At 42.0% G+C, this 23,834-nt stretch overlaps 1 protein-coding gene across 1 annotated transcript in view; it reads left to right on the forward strand.

Moving 5' to 3' along the window:
- Positions 1–23,834, forward strand: part of LOC144680673 (CUB and sushi domain-containing protein 1-like) — a 2,611,816-nt gene that overhangs the window by 2,460,944 nt on the left and 127,038 nt on the right. Inside the window, exons 53-55 of the mRNA XM_078541910.1 lie at positions 220–393; positions 3,475–3,648; positions 15,923–16,111. Coding sequence (XP_078398036.1) covers positions 220–393; positions 3,475–3,648; positions 15,923–16,111 — 537 coding nt within the window. The remainder of the gene's footprint in view (positions 1–219; positions 394–3,474; positions 3,649–15,922; positions 16,112–23,834) is intronic.

The raw sequence follows: 23,834 nt of genomic DNA on the forward strand, positions 1-23,834 counted from the left end.
AGCATGTCCTATTTTGTGTGATAAATTCCAGGCTAACTCGGTGTTTCCGTTCCTCAGATTTTCACCCTGTAATTGTAGTATTTTGCTATGTGCCTGCATCCCTTGAGGATTAGGCTGCATTTCTTAGAGGTCACTTTATCAATGATTCTTATCTGTTAATGTTAAAATATTGGTGGCTGTTGACTTACCTGCTTCCTACTTTTCTGCACCCTAATTTAGCTGGTCACTGTGGCTCTCCAGATCCAATTGTAAATGGCCATATCAGTGGAGATGGCTTTAGTTATCGTGACACCGTTGTCTATCAATGCAATCCAGGTTTCCGTCTTGTTGGCTCCTCTGTGAGAATTTGCCAACAGGACCATAAGTGGTCAGGCCAGCCGGCAGTCTGTGTTCGTAAGTATCTTTCCTTTGGTGCAATGAAGATTAATGTCATCTGCTTTTAGAAATCTGAGTCTTATTCCTTCTGTTTTTATGGCAATGAATAGAGATGCTAATTGTTACAGCTTTGTACTATGTGAGTGTTCATAGGACTTTTATTATCCTTACTATCAGAAACCTTGGTAATCAGAGCACCAAAATAATTCCTATTTTGTGTCTCTCGACTGGCTTAACAATCACCAAACTCATAAGTCATGAGGATGATGTTAACTTCTGGACATGGTGTTAAGCAAGTGTTAGCAATCACTAACCCATTATACACCCTTGCCTGATTTTATTTTCCATTATTGAGAAGAAAACAGGATGGGTGTACTGAATAAGAAATGGCCAATTAGCTTTTTTACACCATTGCCCAAAGTGCAAGTTAAAATAGACTCCTAAGGAGTGAAATTGGTCTTTGGAGATTGTGCAAAATGGATTGGTTGCCCATTTTACCATACCTGGGTTTTCTAAAATTGTGCAACTTGACTCATGGATATTTATAAATTTTGGAAGACAGGTTGCCATTTTATTAGACCCAGAGTATTTGTCCTTACTTATGGATGCAGTGTCTAAGTTATTGACTCCATACGAGGAGTAGATAAGGATTAATTTAAAGAATGGTGTCATTATCAATCTGAATAAATTGTATTGAAACTTAAAATATTGGTTACTTCTACCCTTCTTTGTGCTTGCAAGGATTTCTTTAAACATTGAGATTTTTGATTTCCTAATAAGGAATTGCAACTTGCAACAAAAACCATCCATTGGCATATTTAAAGAGTTTACTGCTCATCTTTTTAAAGTGCCCATGTGTAGAGTCTGCACTATTGAATAAAGTGCCAGCTCAGGCAATTGAGTGGACTATTTTAAAGCCCGGTCCTGGTTCTTGAAGGGTGCCTACAATCTTGGGTGCACCCTCACCATTAGCAACACAGAAAATCAGTCAATATAATCAAGATAGCAAAATCCATGTTGAATGGACACTCGTCGAAAGAGTCTAGCTGCTCTTCTGTTGATTTATCAAGAGCCTAGAAGATGAGCCATAGACTAGGTTTTGCACCCATTTATAGTAAGTAGGTGACTTTAAAAGTCATTCCATGCATGTGAAATGCTTTGAGACACCCTCCAGATATGAACAGATTTAATATAATGCTTAAAAATATAAAATCACAGGGAAGCCTAGTTAAAAATTGTGGAGAAAAAGTCCACCTACCCAGACCCTTAAAAAGATTCTGCGTATTTGTTTTCTAAATTTCAGACAAAGTGCATGAGTTACACCTATTATTTGATGTCTGTTAATAACTTAATGTGGAATAAAGTTTGGATGCTTGTATGCAGTTTAGATTTCAATGCGATTTCCAATGGATTGAAAGGTACAGCTTTGAGTAGTTCACCTCAAGAGGCTGGTCGCACCCCTTTTTGTCTTATGCTGCCTGCAATATAACAATGCAGCCTTTTGTTTACAAACTTGACTTTTGAAGTTTCGAAAGATCCCAGGTAATTCATTGTTCATTGAGGTGATAAGACAGTTTGCTTTATAGTAGCACTGAAAATTTAACTTTTTTCCAACATCAATGAGCAGAGCTGCCTTTATTTAAATAAAAGCAAAATACTGCAGATGCTGGAAATCCAAAATAAAAACAAAGTGCTGGAAATACTCAGCAGGTCTGGCAGTATCTGTGAAGCGAGAAACAGAGTTAATCTTCTCCTTCAAGTCTTTATTTAAACATGTGTGCACAAAGACTCCCATTTCCGGGAATACTGAGCAATGAGAGCCAGCAATGTATCGAATGCAATTGATCACACCATGGACTGCATTTTACGGGGGAGGGCGGAAGGCTCATCCACCTGAACCCCCCCAACAAGAAAAGTCAGCTAAAAAGCCAACTCGCTCTGTGCAAGGCCCCCTGCAACCATAATACACTCCATAATACACTGCAGGTCGGCTAATTTAGCTCATATTGGGAATTCTGCCCCTCACTGGGGGGAAGTCCTGCCCTCGGGAGTTGCTGGCCTATCCGATTGGCCAGCAGTTCCATCACTTCCAGCAGCACCAAGAGTTCAGTAGTGGGCACTGCCAGGACTGCAACCAGTCCCAAGAAGAAGGCCTAATGGATCCTGGAGTGAGGTAAGTCCAAGGTATTGGGCATGGAGGATTTGGCCAGCTTAAGGAGGAGAGTGGCAGGGTTGGGTTTTGGAGAGTAAATGGGTAGGAAGGCAGTGCTGGGGTAACTATCTTAGTGGGAGGTTGCCCTGATGCACAAAGGCACCCCCATCCCCCAAGATAGTACCCCCTTGCTTCCCTTTTAAAATCTATTTTTGAAAAAACGGCCTGCCCATACCAACCATGTTACGGTGTGGGCAGCGTATTATCAGGGTCAATTGGCTTGTTGACAAGCTGAATTGACCCTTAATTAATTATTTACATATGGCGGGTGGGCTGCCAATTTCAGCACCTGCCCACCTACGGTTTTGGGGCTAAGCTCGCGGGGGGGTTGGGGGTGGGTGGGAAGGTGGTGGGCTTGGCATCCACCCTATTTTACGTGCCTCCCTCCTGCCAAAAACACGCCCAGTGTGGGCAAGTAAAATTCAGCCCCATGTCAATGCAGATACCAGTATCAAATTAGTACACTCAATACATTAGTTACATAAATCTGACATTTAATAGATTTTTAAAAACTCACTCAGACAAGCCTTAAAGACAGACAGCGTAGACAATAGAAAATGCACTGAGTAAATATATTTTTGTGGGATTTAAAGTTCATGAGAGCTCAACAGCGGCGAAATTGCATCCGATCTATTCACTCCTTATTCAGATCATCTCAAGTCATCTCAGCTGAAAGTATAATTTCTATTTCTTAGTATGATCATTGCTCACAAATAACTGCATGTCTAGTTGTACTAACAATTACATTTATTTCAAGTAGCTCAGTACAATACATCTTAAAACATTAATTTGAAAATAAAACATATTTAATTGCGAATTGTTTGACCTGAAGTCCTTTTTTCTAGTACCTGTCTTAACACTGTGTACCTCAAACTTAATTGTTTCAGCAATCACGTGTGGTCACCCAGGCAACCCAGCTCATGGCAAAACTAACGGGAGTCAGTTCAATCTGAATGATGTTGTAAACTTCACCTGTAGCAAGGGATATTTACTGCAAGGTGCAATGAGAGCTCAATGCAGGTCTAATGGTCAATGGAGCAGCCCCTTGCCAACTTGTCAAGGTAAGAAAAGTACTTGTATATTTAGTCATTTTTATTTTGATTTGGATGCATATTTCAGTGTTTTGGCTACACTGATAGTCAACTGTTGAATACTAAGAAAAATTATTCATTTGTAACATGTTAAGAGCCATGGATTGTAAGTTAAATTGGAAAACTTTTGACAATTGTTATTGCTTCCCCATTTATTGTTTAAAGCTCTGATTTTTAAAGAGAAGTATACAATGTTTCAAATGACTAGTTTGAACTTCTTCCAGCTTCTGGGGACATCTATTATTGTTCTGTAAAAGTAGGTGAAAACCAAGGTGCTTTGGGAAATGTCTGTATTTTCTTTTTCTGTGATGTTCTCTTTGTGCTGTGGACTGAGGAGTATTCTGAAAGATGGTTAATTGGTTCCCTGAATATGAGATCATTAAGTTCAAAGAAATGCCATTTTACCTGAGGTTGTAATGGGGATGGACAGCTAAGAAGCAAAGGGTAAATAAAAAGCTAATTGCAATGGTGTTGAGCTTTTGTCTGTGCTTTTTGGCAGTTCAGAACACAATGGGGACAATTTTCTCCCCATTGGGCAGGCTGGGCGGGACCCAATCGCCACCCGCGATCGGCTGCGCGCCGCCATTTTGCATGGGCAGGCCAATTAAGGCCTGCCCAGCGAGACGTGAACCCGGAAGTGTTCAGCGCTACCTGTGCTGGCAGGGGAAGGAGGGAGAGTCGAGGCCTGCGCTCTTTTGCACATACGTGCAAAAGTGTGCAGAAATCCCCCCGAGGCACGGAGCTTCCTCAGGGAGATTAAAAGTCATAAAAATGTGAAAAATAAAAAAAATATATCCATACATATCCCCCCATGTGACAATGCCACATGTTTATGAATTTACATGAAACATTTTATTAAATTAATAAACCCTTCATGAAACCTCACCCTGCCGGTGGATAAGGTTCCATGAAAAATGCGAAGGCCGCCTGGGCTCTGACAGCCCTGATAAATACTTCAATTAGTTGATTAATAGCCTTAATAGGCCTTTGACAGAACGGCGGGTGCACAGCCGACTCCGGTGCACGCCCACCAAACTGAAGATCGGAATGATGCGCAATGATGTCAGGACGCACGCCTGACATCACCACGCATCATTTTACGCGTTGGCATGCCAGGCCCACCCACCACATGCCAAACGGAACATTCAGGCCACTAAGTATTTGAGAGGAAACAAAGAAGGTTCCCTCCAAATGGAACAGTTTTCTGCTTGGCAGTCTTTGAACAGATCATTGTGGTGAAGCAGGTCTCTGAGAAAAGAACAGAGACTGCATTACTGTGTGTTTCTACAGTTGTGAGGAACAGAGAGCTGAAGACAGGAAGGGAAAGGGATTGCAGATTTGACAAGATCCCTTGCTGCTGTTTCAGTGTTATCAAAATCCACCAAACCATTTAAAGGGTTCAGAGAAGGGAGTCTCTGGGGGTATCCATGCCATCAGGACTGAATACATGCTAACTACCTGTGAAAATAAGCAAAATAAAAAGTTTAGTGGGATATGAAGGTGCAGGTATACTGGATATTCTTTCACTCATATAGATGAAAATAAACTATTACTATTAGAAAGCATGAAGGAGGGTTGAAATTTTGAAGGTATGTTTATTTTCTGGGGATTTAATAGCATGTCTATCAGGGGTTGGATTTGAACACCTAAAATTGAATGGGCTGGGGTTGAGTTGGGTTGAAATTTTTTAAAATTTCAAACCTGACCCCGACCCTTTTCCGACCTGCCAGCTTCCAGGCTCAAAGGAGGCGGGGCAAGGAATGGGTAGCCAACCCACTCCCAGGAAATGCCTTAGCAATTTAAATACTTCAATGACACTGGCAGCTTCTGATTTTGCCTGTTTTACAAGTTTAACTGTAGCCAGCCAGGTTTCCCAGGCTGTGGGAAACCCAGCAGCTGAAGGAAGGCAAGGAAAGATTCAGGGAGAAGCTAAGTGACTTTACAACACTCCTTGTGGAATAGGAGGATCAGGAGTTCCCTCCCTTCAGACACCATCCCCCCCCCCCCCCCCACCACCACCACCACCACCACCACCATTACAAACACCCCAGGGTCAGGGATCAGATCCCATCCCCACCTCACCCACCCCATGGATTGGGGATCAGATCTACCTGGGTCCTGCAGCCTGCTCCAAAGTGCTCCTTTCCCAACTGAAAGGCAAGCCTGCCGAGTAGGCTAACTTCATGGTGGGGAACCTGACGAGATCAAACGATGCAAGCTGTGGAGTTATTTCCACAATACGTGGGGAAGCCTGGGCTTCTGGATTTCCTGTCCGAAACTTCACCCTGCCCCTGCCCACATAACCTGCCCCTTTTAATATCCAGCTAGGAATTTCTGACACTTTAGAGGGAATTTTAACCCTTCCTGATTAGTGGACAGGAATCTCATTAATAAATACAATTTAGGGTCTCAAGACATACATGAGACCCCACTAACTTTTCATCCATTCCAGAGTTTGGTGTCTGCCATGCCCACCTCACAAATAAAGGAGTCAGGAAGCTGCTGAAGGTAAATGAAAAAGGATGATCAAAAGTAAATTTTTAAGTGATAGTGATAGATTTTTGTTAGATAAGGTATCAGGGGATACGGAGCAAAGGCTGGTAAATGCAATTGTTCTACAGATCAGCAATGGTCTAATTGAATGGTGGAACAAGCTTAAGATTGTCAATGCCCTATTCTTGTTCTTGCATTCCTAACATTGACTAATATCCAACAGAGGATTCAAAGCTATCTTATTGACTAGGAGACACATTCCAGTCACAGAGGTAAGCAAACATATGATTTTTTTCTAAAAGCTGACTCCAAATACCAACCCTGCTGGAGCCATGGTGGCTGGGCCCACTTAATCACAGGAGAGGCCCCGCTCCAGTCTCTCAGTGGCAGCAAAACCTCCCCTGATTAAGTTGAAGGGTGGAAGGGACTGACTTGGGATTCCTGGCCGCTGGTGGCAGGATGTCAATTATACTCATTGATGAGTCAGTTGAAAACCAATATCTCTGAGCCCACCACAATTTAATGGTGGCTCAGGAATTAAATGGAGGCTGTATGGCTTTCCCGCACCTCTCAAAGACCATCCAGCATACCCTGCTGGGTTTACCAGCAGATTCCCAGGTGCAACCCTCATAGTCAGGCACTCTATGCCTGATCGAGTGGCATGGTATCAGGCAGGAATTGGCCGCTAAAAGCCACATCCCTGCCCTTGTCTCCGACCTGGCTGCCCCCCTCTCCTACAACCCCAACCCTGCGTCCCCAACCCCACCTTTACTCACCTTTGGCCTGGGTCCCACGACGATCCTAGGCCTCTGGTGGGTGCTGTACCGCCAGTATACACCACTGCTGCTGATGCTGGCAACATGCGCTGCTGGCCTCTGATTGGCCAGCAGTTATTGGTGGCAGGACCTCTGAATCCGAGGGCCTCAATCACAGGTAAGGCCCAACGGTGGCTATTTAAGTGCCTGCAGGATACTACGGAACTCATGAGGGTTTCTCACCAGTTTTCCAACTGGTGGGCAAGACCCCATCGGGCCAATAAAATCCCACCTCGTGTCAGTTTATGAAGCATTTCTGGAGGGATTCAGATGTGGGATCTCTGTTAAATCTTGAGAGACACCAAGGCACTGAGAGACACCGCCCTGCCCTTGTGTCTGACCCCCGTAAACCACGCAATCCCCAATCTGTGAAGCCCCCCCACCCCTCACATTACTTTCCTATGGCCTGGGTCACTCCTCAATGCTGGGACTCTGTTAGGTGTTTTTCCCTGCAGCAGCCACCCTGTGGTGCTGCTGAACACACGAGCTGTCAGCCTCCGATTGGCTGGCAGCTCTCAGAAGGCGAGACTTTCGCCTTCCCCAGGGTCTTCATTCCAGAGGAAGGACTGCCGCTGACCTCGCCACTGTCTGATTGGCTTGTGGCTTGGCGGGCCTTTCTGTAAAGAGGTGAAGCTAGTCTCTAGCTGGCTGTCCAGATGGCAAGCAGAACTTGCGAGCCTTAAAAAAGATTTCACCTAGAGTATTAGGGAGTATTTTGATCATTGTGAGTACTTTATGTTGTATGATATTTTATGCATGCAATTGTAATGTAAAGGTCCTTGGCAGAGCAAAGGTTCATATTGTACTGGGGAATAGTACCACCCATGGTATAATGTATAGAGTCACATGGTAATAGACTGAGAGAACAGTCCAGAGAGAAGACTCTGGAACCAGCCTGCATGGAGGTAACAGCACCATTCATGACAGTAACCTGCGATCTGTAAATAGTTAAAAACTAACAATAAACGGTTCATGTTTAAATGTACAAGTCTCAAGATTGCATCGTTGAGACATCAATGCGTACCTTAATGCAACATGGTTGGCAGCAGTGGGAGCTCCTAAAAGATATCACATGAGTGGTGACATGAAAGATGGCAGCATTTTAAATCATGAACCCAGAACAGTAACCCAAGGTATGAAACACTAAAAGCAGCTGATGCCGAACTGGAAAAACTTGCACCTAAGAAGGAACAATTGCAGAAGCTTTGTTGTAACCTTAGCAGTTGTTGAATCCACCAGAATGATTGGAAGTTTATTGCAAGACCCCCGATTGACACAGAGTTAAAAGGAAAACAAGCCTGGTCAGATCACAGAGACGGATAAGCAAAAATGCAAGATCCTAAGTGATGCAGAGTTAAGAAATACGGTCAGATATAGGTGAGCAAAAATAAAAAGAAAAGTTGAAACTGTACTTACACTATAGAATAGGTGGCAATCCCACAGCTCAGCAGAACCATAGGGAAGCTGGAAGGCAAGTTTCAAAAAACCAGTAAAAAAAAAACTGGCAGAGTAAAGAGGAAAAACTGCAGTGCACAGTTAAAAATAAGAGAAAAGTCCCTGTAGAGTTTAAATAAAAAAAGAATTGCTGCTGTTCTGAAGGTTTCAAAAGAAAAACAATTTGAGCAAACAGAAAGAAGCTTTGTAGCTTTAAGTTAAAAAAAAAAGCTCTCCCGCTGAAACACCCAGGGCGCAAGGTTCAAAGGACCTGCACAGTTCAAAAGAAAGGGGAGATAATTACCCCAAAAAGACATGTTGAAGTTTAATAAGTTTTTTTTTAAAAAGAAACACATGATCATCAGAGAGCCTGCCAAAATCAGAAAAGCACAGGAAAATCACAGTAACAGAGCCGGCAGCTACAGCGACAGCCTAAGTATTTTTTTAAAATAGTTACTGCACACGCTGTCTTAAAGGGGTAATGGCATTTAAAGTGGTGATTACAAGACAAAAAAATGGTCATGCACTGCAAGTTAGTAGAGCCAGATGCATTTGTGCTATGGAAAGGGCTAAAGCAGAACGAAGAGTAGGAGTCTTGGAGAAGGCAGTTTTTAATGTACAGGAGAAGTACAGGATTAAATAAGGAATCAGAGGAAGGCTAAGTTGACAAGCTTTTATTTATCTTTGGTTCGTTTGCTGGTGAAGTACTCTGCAACCAACATATAGATCCATACTTGACCACATTTGGTGAGATATTAAAAGGCTTTGATAGATATTTTAAACCCCCAATAAAGCACTGAGGGCAACAAAACACCCCAGAGAGAGGACAACTCCCAAGAAAGTGCCAAGGGCAACAAGAGAACGCAGAGAGATGGCAACAGAAGTTCCCAAAGAGAGGGTGACAGAAAACCCCAGAGAGAAGGAGCCAAAAGACCTCAGAGTGAGCGAGACAGATGGCAGTGCAGAGGATGCAAATTTCTATGAGTGAAGGAAAGCTATCTGAGGTAACTCAAAAGTAGCATCGGAGCAGAACTGGAAGATTTAAAGCACAAGATTCAAGCTGAGTATATACCTTTGAAAATGCACGATAAACTGAAGTCTTCAATGACCCAAGCTGTTTGAGACCTGAATAAACAAGTTTCAGAGACGACACAAATGGATCTGTAAGTTATTAAAGATTAACAATAAACGGTTCATGTTTAAATATACAAGTCTCAAGATCTTATCATTGAGTCAGCTAAAGAACCCATATTACAATATTTGACTTCATTGGATACAAAATGGTGATCAGTCTTTGTTAAGTAAGTATCTGCACATGAAGTATATTCACTTTATTGTTTGAGTCTATATAAGGCTTTTTTAATACTTAAATTAGTGTATCTGGTTAAAACAGTGTCCCTATAGCCACACCTGTCAACGATGTCTTTTGGACAACCCTGTTATAAAGGATAAAGAAAATGCAAATCATCATTATGGTGTATCCAAGAATTCCGATGACAGTGAAAAAAAAACTCACTTGAATTCTCTGAGCATGTATGAAACTGAGAAGCCATCATCAATTAGAGACAGACAGGGTCTGATTGAAAGTAGATGGAAACATGGGATGCTGGAAAAAGTTCTATTTGCAGCACTTCCCTCATGAGGATTGAGCACAAAATTAAGATTGAAAGAAATGGCACAAAGTGAAGTTCCGCTTTTGGCAGTGGTGTACAACGAGCAATATTGGCCACTCGTTACACGTTCTGGTTTGCATTGATGTCAATGGTAAGGAAAAGCAGACAGGGCAGTAGATCCAATGTTACCTACTTTACTCCAATGCCAAAAGTTAAAATTACTCCTAAGGAGTTTGGTCACAACAGTAACAACACAATTAAATCCTCAATTTGGAGAGAACAATAGACATTGTTAAACTAAACAACATTTCTTTTAATACTTAACCCACAGAAAATGTTACTTACCCGCTTTCTTTTGCTTTTTTCAAAATTCTTTTTATCCAGATTTTCTACTTATTTGAGTGGGGGGAGGGAGGTTGGTGGGGGAGGGGGGTGAGGGGAGGCAGGGATGGGAGGGGTGGGAGGTTTCCTTGATTTAGATTATAAATTTACCCTTAATCACTGGGCTGAAGTTACCAGGCCAGAAGATTACAGCATATAGGCAACAACCAGTCTTGAAGCTCACAATATCCACTGGAGGTTAGGCTGGCAGGCTGCAGAGCGGCGTGGTGAGAAAGAAGAGATAGCAGAACTCTTCAGTTGATGTCACACCACAAAATCAGATGCTTTAATCTTCCTCTGCTCAAGCGCTGGATTTTAATGAGCAGAGCTCTGCAAAAATTCAGAAACCGTGGCCAGGATTTTCTCTGTGGGCTTCTGAGCACCACCATCAGACTCAAATCAGGGTCAGAAGCTGCAATGTGTGGGATACAGTCACTCACCTGTGATTTTCCTCAATTGGTCAATTAATGGCTGAAGGGTGGGCTCACTTTGCAATTAAGGACAGCAGTGGATTCTCGAAGCATGAGCCCTCCAGCTTGAAAGCAAGAGCAGGATGCCATGGCAGGTAAATGAGGGAGTAATCACCTCAGAATGGAAGGCACCCTCTTTCCAACCTTTTGAGATTTCAAACCAAAAACAAATCCAGCAGTTGGGCCACCACATGGAGTGCGAACCCCTCCACGGGACTTCCTGCAGCTGCAGCAGAATCCAGGCAGTCAGCGAGGACTTGTTAGCCTGCCTAGAGTGCTGCCCCCACCGCCCCACACTCCACACCCAGTTCCCAGTCGTCTGCTGGGAGGCGGCCTCTAGGCAGTTCCCAGACTCCTGCCACCTGCGGGGATCTGGACCTCTGAAAATTGACCTTAAGTGCCCGCTAATGAGATGAATTAGCTACCCTAAAATCAAAATACTGCAGATACTGGGAACCTGAAATAAAAACAGGAAGTGCATCCGTGGCGAGAGAAATGGCATTATCATTTTGAGTCCAATATGACTCTTCTGAAGAAGGGTCATGTTCGACATGAATTGGCTACCTGTCACTTGCAGGCGGCTAGCCCTGCTCCCCCCCCACCCCCACCACCAATCCGCCTCCATGAAAATGCCTGGGAGCAGACAGAACTGGGAAACTGGCACACCGGCCTAAAATACAACCCCCTCAAGTTTGCTTCAAAACTTAAAATTTCCTGACTGAATACAGGATTCTTGTATTTAAGCACTCTACTTTCAAGTAGAAGCATCTGTTCTATGCTTTGTATGGCGGGAGAGGTTTAAAACAGCATGAGCAGCAACACAAGAACTACTTTAATTTTCACATTTGGCTGTTGGAGCTGCCCTGATATCTACGTCCACTCTCAGCAGGAAGAGAATGGCAGCGAGTGGCGATTGCAGAGGAGTAGTGGCCAAGCATTGTACCTTCTGCTGATTCTTTGCTGGAGGAAACAGCACAGCCACATTCAGTGCAGAGTGGCTAATTCTGCAGTTGAAGCTGCCGCCAGTGACAGGCTTGCAAATCAACAGCTTACCCTCAACTAAATATCAGGGATGCCGAAAATGCAATCAGAGTTTGTTATGTAAACAAACCATAGGAAGACCTTTGACTAGCAGAATACCTGAATAATGCATCTAAACTGTTTATATCTGTTGTACTCATAACATTAATTCAAATCTGATTAAAATGAAAATGATGGGATGACTGTTGACACTGGCGACTGTGTGAAACCACTATTCCAAATTCAGTTGCTCCTGAAAAGCCTTTATGCCAGTGAAATCATATTTACATACTGCTTATTTTATGTTTGTTTGGGTACAAGGAGATAAATTGGATGAGTGTAGTGTATAAAAACAGAATTTGTTTCACAGCCCAGTGCACTTTCAAAATGGTGAATTAGGAGAATATTGATTAAAGCATCATGGGCATGAACGTTTCATAGCTGTGATACAAACATTGAGATAAATTGCCTATTTGGCAGGTATTCTGATTATCTTTTATGCATCACAGGCCATGCATGTGATGTTGAAATATCACGAGTAATGTTGTTATCAACTGCCTAAATTAACTCAGTAAATGTCCCATGTGAATTCTGCTTTGCCAAAAGGATTCAGTGCTAAATCTTTTCTCAAAAAGGGGTTTTGGGGAAGGATTGACAATCCCCAGGTAATTCAGCTTTATTCACTAGAATAAACTGAACATGCATTTACTATTATTACAGTGACATAATCAATGCTTTTATTTGTATGGAGAATATTTGATGGGGGTGGGGGCAACAGATATTGTCATTCTATATTTTGCAGCATTAAGGCTAATCAATAACTGTCCCTGAAAAAAACCACCAGTACATAATTGTCAGAGTCTGCCAGGAAGTACCAGACATACCCATGTAAAAGTCAAATTTTTGAGAGCAATTATTTTACGCCAAAAGTCATGGGGTCGATTTTTACAAGGGTAATGTTTTTGAAGGCTTGACTTGCTTGATTTGAGTCCAAGTAAAATCCAAAAAAAACTATTGCAATGGAATAAAGTAAAAACCAGCAACACTAAGGCATCTAAATCTTCCATTTGGCATGTGAGGACGGGCCCCACACGCCGACGCGTAAAATGATGCGCGGTGACGTTGGGCATGCGTCCCGATGTCACCACGTGTCAATCCGATCTTCAGTTCGGTGGGCACGCGCCGGAGTCGGCTGCGCGCCTGCTGAACTGTCAAAGGCCTGTTTCGGCCATTAATTAACAAATTAAAGTGATTGTCAGGATAGCCCGTCCAACCTTAAGGTTGGCGGGCAGGCGAAGAGCCCAGGTGGCCTTCGCATTTTTCATGAAATCTCATCCACAGGCGGGATGAGGTTTCATGAAGCATTTATTAATTAAATAAAATGTCTTATGAAAATTTATAAACATGTCCCAGCTCATGTGACAATGTCGCATGAGGGGACATGTCTGAGTAATTATATATTTTTTTCCAATGATTTATTATTAAATTAATCTCCCTGAGGCAGCCCACACAGGTAGCACTGAGCGCTTCTGGGTGCACGTCGCGCTGGACGGGCCTTAATTGGCCCGCCCATGTAAAATGGCAGCACGCAGCTGATCGCAGGCGGCAATCGGCTCCGCGCCCACTCCCGCCCAACGGGGAGAAAATTCTCCCCTAAAGATCTATCAATGATCTAATGTCTATTTATTTTATAACATTACCAACTCTGTAAATTTCAACCATATTGATTACCTAACATTTATTCACTGGTACTCATTTTCATTAGTATTTATACGTTTACAATGAAATTGAATCATTAACTTCTCCAGGATTACACTTTTGTTCTAAAGTTTTTGGGCATCACTGACAAACGAGTGTCAACTTTTACAGGAGGTAAATGAAAAATTAAGATTTTTGGGCTCAAAATCGGGGGATCAGCTTTTACATGCCATCGCCCTTTACACGAGTATATATGGTAATTAAGTAAGCACAGGGATCATGAAGAGTTGGATGCGTGTCTACTTAGCAAGTGGACAGATGCTGAAGTAAAAGTTGGCTAGATTATAGGGAGAAACAATACCTTTGGTCCAATTATAGTCAGTAGGCCCCAAAGGAGTTGAATCTCATGAACTCGGGCTTCATGGGATTAGCAGATTAAGGGGCTCACATGCACACATGGACTGCATTAGTTCACCAGAGAAATACACTCCTAGTCCTCACTGGATCACAAGAGAAAGGAACATTTGGAGCTTAGAACTTCCTAGGTAAGGAAATAAGCAGATGCTGAGGATTTTCTGGGTCTTAAGGGAAGCAAATATCTTGGATAGACAATCCTCACTAAATCACGGTAGAAATAGATGCTTCAAATGCAAGCCCATTAATAAATCTCAAGAGAAATTAACCATGAGAATCACCTTGGGCAGCAGAAATAATAAATTCAAAGAGAAAGGCAACTAAAAATAAAAATCACTGACCATTGCTGTCTTTCAGCTGCTAATACCAAATGCACAGAAAGAAACACAGTTAGTGCATTAGCCAGTTACAGGGCTTAATGTCAATGTTTCAGTGTTACGCACAGAATACCTTAAACATAAGGGCCCATTGCATAGCAACCACCTATTATTAATAAAGGGGGATAAACAGAAAGCCAAAAGGACATTAATCCTTACTGGAAACGACAGGTTGCTGATTGCCCATTTTGTACACCTACCCAAGATGAATTTAGATGGCAGACTTTGGATTCATTGCAATCTAGTTAAATTGAGGGCCCATCCTAGTGTACAATGCCTGCTCCAAAACAATGGAAGAAAGTTTCCTTTGACGCTCAGCGGTAAACTTGCTTTATAAAGATTTACTCAGGATGGTGGAACAAATAATAAACAAAGAAAATATTCTCCCGCGGTGTACTTTCTTATTGCCATTGTGACATGTGTTTGAAATATTCATAGCATAAGAACAATACACTCCTTTCTATCAATTGTGGAACAGGCTACTAGGTGTTCGCAGTGAAGAGTGGCACCTTATCAAAGATGTGATTTGGAGTTTTACACCATAGGTACTGGTAGTAGTGCCGTTTGAATGCCACATTAATTAAACTTGGCAGAAAGGGGCCTCATCTAAATGTTTCATCCGAAATAAGGTATCTCTGACAGTGCAGCACTCCCTCAGTACTGCATTGAGTGTCAACCTAGATTATGTGCTTGAGTTTCTAGAGTGTGGGCAGGGGGATGGCCTTCTGACTCAGACAGATGTGCTACCAGCCAAGCTGTGGATGGTGTAGATACATTGTAAATAGTATAGATCCATTTAAGGGGAAGGTAGATAAGCATATGAAGGAGAAGGAATTAGAGGGTTATGAGAGAGTTAGATGAGGAAGAATGGGAGGAGGTTCAAGTGGAATCCAAATGCCAGCCTGGACTGGTTGGGCCGAATGGCCTGTTTTTATGCTGAATATTGCATGTAATTCTATGTAAATCTGTGCCTGCTGCTATCATTTGACACAGAGAGACATTGATGTTGGTTATGAATGCTGGTTTGACAGTTCATTGACTAAAGCAAATAAAGGTGAAGATGTAATTCAAATGTCAGGGGTCTTCAGTTAAAAATTAGGAGGTTAAGTGTAAGACTGAAAGTAAGGCAGGAAAAAAGATTTAGCTAAATTTAGAATTAAATCCAACTCCTAAACAAATTTCATTATTTGACTCTTTATAATTATTTTGCAACATTTTCCAGCAGCTGCAGACAAAATGTTTGTGATGCTGTGGGTATGTGAGGTCATTTACTTCTGGTATGATGAACCTCACTCCCGCAGCACAGAATGAAAAAGGGTATTTTTCCTGGGCATACTTTTCCAATAGACAATGCAGGTAGGCAAGCTCCCACATCCCAGTGTATACATGCAAAATAAAACTGCATGCACCTCTCCAAAAAGCCATCTTGTCTCTCCATCTGTTCACCAAAACCACTGGATTGTTTTAACATTCTTATGTCCTGCTAGTTTCTGATTTAATTAGAATTGATATATTCTGTTGAATTGCAGTGATGAACTGTTCAGATCCTGGGCTTGTGGAAAATGCCGTTCGCCAAGGACAACAGAATTACCAGCAAAGCTTTAAGTTTGGCAGCAGTGTGGTGTACCAGTGTAAATGGAGCTTCTACCTCCTTGGCTCAGCCGTGCTTACCTGTCAAGCAAATGGTCTGTGGGACCGATCTCTACCAAATTGCTTACGTAAGTAACACTCTGGTGCTATGAAGTGTACCCTTTCCCCTTGTTCACTGTTAAGCCTAGAAGCATGTTTGGTTTTCAGTTGTAACATTTCAAGTAATACAGGAAGCTGAATCTCCAACATACAGAGTGAAAGCACGTTATTCTCCCAATGCTACACTCCACCAGGGCTGGCACACCCAGGTAAATATTGCCTACTTGAGGCCTAACAAGAGGTCTTAACCATAACCAACAAGGTCAGGCTCACAAAATATACTTATCTGAATGTGGAGGACGCCCCCAGTCGCTGCTACTGCCTCTCCCCACAACCACCCACTTAACCCTTCCTGGCCCTTTTTCACTTACCTGAAGGCTACTGTGACCAGTGGCCCGATCTTCCACTGCACTGCCAGTTCCCCTCCGCAGCTCAACAGTTCAACGGAAATGAGGCCCAAGGCCTGATGTCAGGGGCTTCTCGGGCCTCACCATTCAAGCTCAGAGACAGAAAAAAAGAGTTAAAATAGACCCTTTTGACTTTGGGAGGAAAGAGTGGGAGAGGGAGAGAGGAAACCTGTTGCTGGTGTCGCAGGTGAAGGGAGATAGAAATGCTGTGGGTGGGATCTTGGTTTTTCTGGAAAACGAAGAGATGCTCACTGAGAAGTAGCTATCTTCACATGCAATTACATGAGACATCCATCAGTTATTTTAATAAGATACTGAGAAATAAATAAAAGTTAAAGCTGTTCCCGAATCGGCCACAGTAGCCACCTTCGATTCATGCAAAACAATCATCCTCGCTAGCAAGCAATAGCCAATAATAGCAGAGATAGAATTTACTTAGATTTCAAGTGGTAATATTCTCCATCCATCATCACAAATTTGCAAGAATGAAGTGCCTCATTTAGTAACCCAGTATCTCAGTAGGTATATGCACTGCCCATTCAGCAACTGAACAGCCTGGAGCAGAAAGGCCCCACTTTCAATCCCCTCTCTGGTGTCTGTGTCCTGCATTTAGCCAGGCTGCCAGTATGGATGCTACGACCTGAACACCCTCCGTCAAGGCAGGGCAAAATTAGTCAAGGCTATCGCTCTTGATCATACCTTGTGGCCCCTGCTGTAAAGTATCCATGAGTGGACATGGGGCTAAGTTCTGGTGCTGTTTGTGATTGAATGACCTCGCCACATTCGCAGGAGGAAAGTTTGAGCCGATCTTCTCCCTGATGGAAATAGGACAGTGGAGCTGTGAAAATAGCAGGGAAGAACTTTCAATCTGGCCTTTGCATTTTCTCCAGCATTCTCAAAAAGAAGGCTCAGGCAGCCACCAGAAACGAGTGCGCATCTAATTTAGTAATTAAATTGCTTTACTAATGGGACCCAATGCCATTTTAGGACTTTGCCCAGTATCAGCAGCCAGACCAGCTGAAGAGGTATTCAAAGTTAAGCCTTTACCTATTTTTGTGGGGCTGGTGTGCTTGTCTTGCTTCCAAAGAACCCTGTCATACTGAGTCCCAACCCTGGACTTTTTCCAGCACTGAAGGCCAGTTGGGCACCTGTTATAGTAGTAATCGAGCAGATGGGCTGCAGCAAGGTGCCAGCTTCCTTATAGAACCATAGAAATCTACAGCACAGAAAAACAGGCCATTCAGCCCTTCTAGTCTGTGCCGAAATATTATTCCGCTAGTCCCATTGATCTGCACCCAGTCCATAACCCCAGACCTCTCCCATCCATGTATCTATCCAATTTATTCTTAAAACTTAAGAGTGAGCCCGCATTTACCACGTCAGATGGCAGCTCGTTCCACACTCCCACCACTCTGAGTGAAGAAGTTCCCCCTAATGTTCCCCCTAAACCTTTCCCCTTTCACCCTAAAGCCATGTCCTCTCGTGTTTATCTCTCCTAATCTAAGTGGAAAGAGCCTACTCGCATTTATTCTGTCTATACCCCTCATAATTTTGTAAACTTCTATCAAATCTCCCCTCATTCTTCCACGCTCCAAGGAATAAAGTCCTAACCTGTTTAATCTTTCCCTGTAACTCAACTCCTGAAGACCCGGCAACATCCTAGTAAGTCTTCTCTGCACTCTCTCAATCTTACTGATATCCTTCCTGTAGTTAGACGACCAGAACTGCACACAATACTCCAAAGTTGGCCTCACCAATGTCTTATACAACCTCACCATAACATCCCAACTCCTATACTCAAAACTTTGATTTATGAAGGCCAGTATGCCAAAAGCTTTCTTTACAACCTTGTCTACCTGTGACGCCACTTTCAGGGAATTATGTATCTGAACTCCCAGATCCCTTTGTTCCTCCGCACTCCTCAGTGCCCTACCATTTACTGTGTATGTCCTACCTTGGTTTGTCCTTCCAAAATGCAACACCTCACACTTTTGTGCCATGCAATAAATGCAACACCTCACACACACTATGTTAGTGAGGCCTGGCTCTCAATATCGATCAATCGGGCCTGACACCGGTAATATCGGGCAGCCGACCGGTGAAACAAAAACCACGCCGAGTGAAAGTTCTCATGTGAAAATGGCTACTTGAGAGGGCAGTGGTGCCTGTGCAGAGTCAGCATCTTGAGGAGAGATGAGAAAACTGGGAAAAGATTTCAAAGACTAATTATTTTATTTTTTTTAATAAGTACATTGCACCATCAGCCTTCACCAAAAGAGGAAATACGAGACTCCTGCCATTTTAAACCTTAGGGGAATAATAGGACTTTTGCATCATTTCAATGTCTATTAAAACAATAATGAGATTCAAATTGCCTTGAATGCATTGCAGTGCACAGGGGCCTTAATTGATGATGATAGATGTGCAATCAAAGACACCGAATTGTACTAACAACAATATCTCAATTAAAATGCACTATGTGACTGCTGGTTAACGCTTTGCAAAGTCAGCAGCAGTGATGTAATTGTTAGCCCTTTAAGCACCATGGGCATGTTTACTTATCAGGGTGCCACAGATGCCTTGATAAGAACATAAGAAATGGGAGCAGGAGTAAGCCATTCAGCCCCTTGAGCCTACTTCACCATTCAGTAAGGTCATGGCTGATCTGATTGACCTGAGCTGATTGGCCTTAACTCCGCTTTCCTGCCTTGTCCCCTTAACCCTTTACTCCCTGTCAAACTTGGCCCTGAATATATTCAATGACTCAGGCACTCTGTATGTTTGTCTGTGTAGCTGCTTCTTGAAGAGTGCGTGGAGATTAATGATTATTATTCATTATTTGCCTTCCCGCCCTCCTTAATTTGTTTATTTTGAAATCAGCAAACGTCATTAAAGTCATGATCACCATTTTGTGGATTTCAGCCAGGCACTTATTAGCTGTGCTCAATTATAATATTTATAACAGCTTTTCTGATGAATCGCAATCATGAATTATGATTAAATCCTCATCATTTAAGGAAGGTACTGTCTCATAGCAGTAAACTTACTATCCAGCAATGATAACTTCAGAGAAACAAAGCTTGGTTGAGCTATTGCTGAATCCACAAAGGATCTTTTGATAAAGCTACTAATGGGATTTCTTAAGATGGCAAATGACAGCAGAGTTAATGATTAAATTGTGGACCCACAATATTTATAAGTAATCTTCCATTATGAAAGCAGTATTGTGTAAAGTGAGACCCACAAGGACACAATGCACCTTAAATGTCTTTTTTTTGATAACTCTCACCAGTGCAACCTGTTGTTTGTTAGTAAACCAACCAACCCCTGTTATAAATGTTATAAGACACAAAATCCATTGTAAATCATGCCTCTGTAAAAATACCCTCCATTCAATTAACATGAGATTCTTCAAGTAATTAATGTGCATGCTGCAACTAACAACAGAACGGAATGCAGTTACTTTGAGAAACCACAGAAGTGGTATAGGTCACCAGTCATTGGTAATGCACAATGCAGAGTGGAGATATTTTAATAGATTGAAAATTAATAAAAACAGTTATTCTCATTTTATTACTGACTGAAAAAACGAGTATTCAAAATTACTTCTCGGGTAATGCTGCTTACTGCTAAAATATTTGATTTATTTTAAATCCTGCTCTAAATTAATTTAATGAGCAGAGTAATTAAGGTAGTTCCTTGAGTTTTTTTTTGTTTTATCAATTAGAGCTGATTGTCATTTGCATATGAAAATATATTGCTCACTTACGTATTGTACTGAATTGCAAATTATCTCTTATTTAAGCCAGGGTCCGAATGTGTTGTTTCTGGTTCATTTTCATCTTGTGTGGTCAATCGAGCAACTAATTGAGATATATGCCATATATTATCTCCCTTTCTCCTATAATCCACAAGCTTTGAAAGACTGGCCTTGTATTTTAATCTTTGTTTATTGATTTACCCCTTCATCTCCCCCGCCCTTTGCAAACTTGCCGGTACAAATGTGGCTTGGCACTCCAGCCGGGTTTCTGATAATATTTTTTAAAAACAATTTTTTTGACTTTTGGCATTTGATTTAACGTTTTACTAATGCGTTTGGTTACAAAAGATAAACAATTTAAATTTCTTCCTCAATGCTCAGCATTCTTGCACCCTTGAATTCTGCATTCAATTTATGCAAATTTAAGCCCAGAAAGCAACCTTTATGAACTCCAGATATTTTTCTCTCCTGGCTTAGAAACTTGACATCTCATTCAAGAGGCAAGTCATGAGAATACTTTTTTTAAATCATTGCATACTTAATATTATTCTAGTCTGTTAGTGATTTGAAATATACAGAGCTTGCATACCTTTGGGTTTCTAGTTTTTTTTAAATTCAGTGAAGCAAAGTAATTTATCTGCCACAGTTGAGCACTAGATTAAATGAACGTTCTTCTGTTTTTACCGAGCATTTGGTCATCTGTGTTTTGAGCATCTGATTAGTGGATGTTGAGGTAGGGAATAAAATGTGTAATTCCAAGCCCCAGTTTTGAATTCACCCTATGTACTGTAACTGTAATATGTCAACCCCATCTACTTAGTTCTCAAGTTTAGGCTCAAACATTCTCCTTATCAATTCCTGGATTTTATAAACAATTGCAGTAAGTGGTAACTACTTGTAATGCAGTCTACTAGGACATTTCAAAATTCATTCACTATCTCTTTTTGTAGAGGTAGATTGGTACAGAATAACACATCTTATTCAGTGTACAGAGAACAGTTAGTGTTAGTCACTTATTATTGAGAAGCAGCAATTTACAATTCTTTATTTCCCTTGTTGGGCTTTTGTCTAGATGTAAACAGTCTGTTCTTCATAGGTCACTGGCTCTATGTGTGGTTTTTAATTTAATATGCAAGAAATTAGCATGCATTTCATGCAGAGTGCATGTTGTGGTACATATTTTATAATGCTTGCAGATAAGTGAACACATTGTACAGTTTTCCACCTTAGGGTAAGGATTGCCTTGACCTGGCTGTGTTCATCCCTAATCCAGAAGTGTGGGACTTTGTGAGGATAAGGAAGAGGTGCTACAGTAGGTTCTTGTTGGCATTTTGCAGTATGCAGATGGTTTTCTTCATAGGTCGCTCAGGGGCTTTACTTATTGCTGGAACTTTGGTAGGTGAATGTGTAGCTGACCTACAGGTTGGACCCTCATCTCCCCTGCTGCTGCTTCATCTTCATGTGCAGCCCATACATTACTTACTCTGATTAGCAGGTGTCCTGCATTAGCTTATATGTTGGTTGTTGGAGGCATTGGATAGTATGAGAATGGAAGAGTATGTCTTCTCATTGAGATCTGTGTGAGCTTACAAGTGTTTCGGGTTTCTTTTACTCATGAGCTATTGGAAAGCATAAGAAGCAAAAAAAAAAGGTATAGATGATTAAGCAAATTTCTTTTTGATTTTTCTAAAGCCTAGAAAAGAAAAAAGCTCATTTATATAGCACTTCAGGATGATCAGTCCTTTTCGTACTTTGTGATGTGTAGTCACTATTGTTATGTCAGGAAACCTGGAAGCCAATTTGCACACAGAAAAGTCCCATGAATGGCAATAAAATAATGACCAGATGATATGTTTTAGATAAGTTGGTTGAGTGATGAATACTTGTCAGGACACCAGGGGCAGAAATTTCCCCTCGTCTCGGGGGTTGTGCGGGGGTGGACGCGAACCTGATTGGAGCCCCCGATCGGGGCCGCACCACCATTTTATGTGGGCGGGCCAATTAAGGCCTGCCCAGCATGACACACCCCCGGAAGCACTATGCTCTCCCTGCGCGCACGGAGGCGCCTCAGGGAGATTACTTTCACTTATGAAACATTGAAGAAAGGTAAAAAAAAAATTAAGGACATGTCCCCTCATGTGAACCTGTCACATGAGCTGGGACATGTCCATTAGTTTTTTCAAAATTTTTTATTTAATTAATAAACCCTTCATGAAACCTCATCCTGCCCGTGGATGAGTTTTCATGAAAAATGTGAAGGCTGCCTGGGCTCTTCGCCTGCCCACCAACCTTAAGGTTGGACGGGGCAGCATTGTTAACAACTTTAATTACTTTCTTAATGGCCTTAATAGGCCTTTGACAGTTCAGCGGGTGCGCAGCTGAGTCGGCTGCGCACCTGCCAAACTGACAATCTAAATGACGCGCGGTGACATCGGGATCCAACCGTCATCACCGTGTGTCATTTTACACATCGGTAAGCAGGTCCCGCCCCTGCTCGCCAACCCAAAATCTTTTCCCCAGGAGAATGCTCCTGTGTCTTTGAACAGTGCTTTGAACAGGGATCTCTTACATCCAACTGAGAGGACAGACAGGGCCTTGGTTTAATATCCAAAAGAAGCATACCTGACAGTGCAGCACTCCTGCAGTACTGCACTGAAGTGTCAGCCCATACTACGTACCCAAGTCTTTGGAGTGAGGCTTGAACTCATGAAAGACTGCCACTGAGCTGAGGTTGGCACATTGTAAGCAGACATTATGGTGTACTGACAGCAATAAATCAGAACATTAAACTTCACAGGTAATTTCCCTTGCTAATGGAAAGATCAGACTGGTCAGAGTAATAAAAAAATGGCTTGAAACTCCTTTGATGCATATATGCCCTCCTATAAACTGGACAATTGATTGTGATCACCGCCTTTCAAAATAAAACCTGTTTGGCTGGCTGTTTCATTAATAGTGGAAACTTTAGAAGTGATTTATTATTCCTGCCATCCTTTTTATATTTATCCTATTCTTTGCCTTGCCAGTAATAATATATACTTTCCCTCACAATTGCTATTACTTGAGGCTTAAACTTACTGAAAATCAGACGTTAACTCCACTACTCAGTGGAAAATCCAGCACAATTAATTCCAACAAGTGACGTAGCCAGCCTGAACTTGTCTCTGTGAGGTGCGTTGCTATTGAAGCATTGTCATCAGTAGCACTTAACAAGAGCCTAGATATGATTAATCTCAGCTGAATTGTCAACAGTAGACATATCCAAAATGGAAATTTTTTTGTCAAACTCAGCTGTGTACACAAGATATAATTTCAAGGACAGTTGTCTACTTGCTAATATTTAACATTTACCAAGCATTCAGTGGGGCTTTGCTCATGCATGCAAGCGTGGATATGTGCAGAGAACTTCATTTTCCTGAGCGAGAGAGTGAGGCAAAGTATGCAGGCAACAAAAGTCTGCCAGCCTTGCCTATCTCTCAGCTAGTCTCACACTGACACCATGAAAATTCCGTTTGTTTAAGGAATTAAAAATTAGCCTATTGCACTATCGTAACCTATAAACAGACCATATAAATAATGTTATTA

Source organism: Cetorhinus maximus, chromosome 5 (genome assembly GCF_964194155.1).
Source record: "Cetorhinus maximus chromosome 5, sCetMax3.hap1.1, whole genome shotgun sequence".
Classification (NCBI taxonomy): Eukaryota; Metazoa; Chordata; class Chondrichthyes; order Lamniformes; family Cetorhinidae; genus Cetorhinus; species Cetorhinus maximus.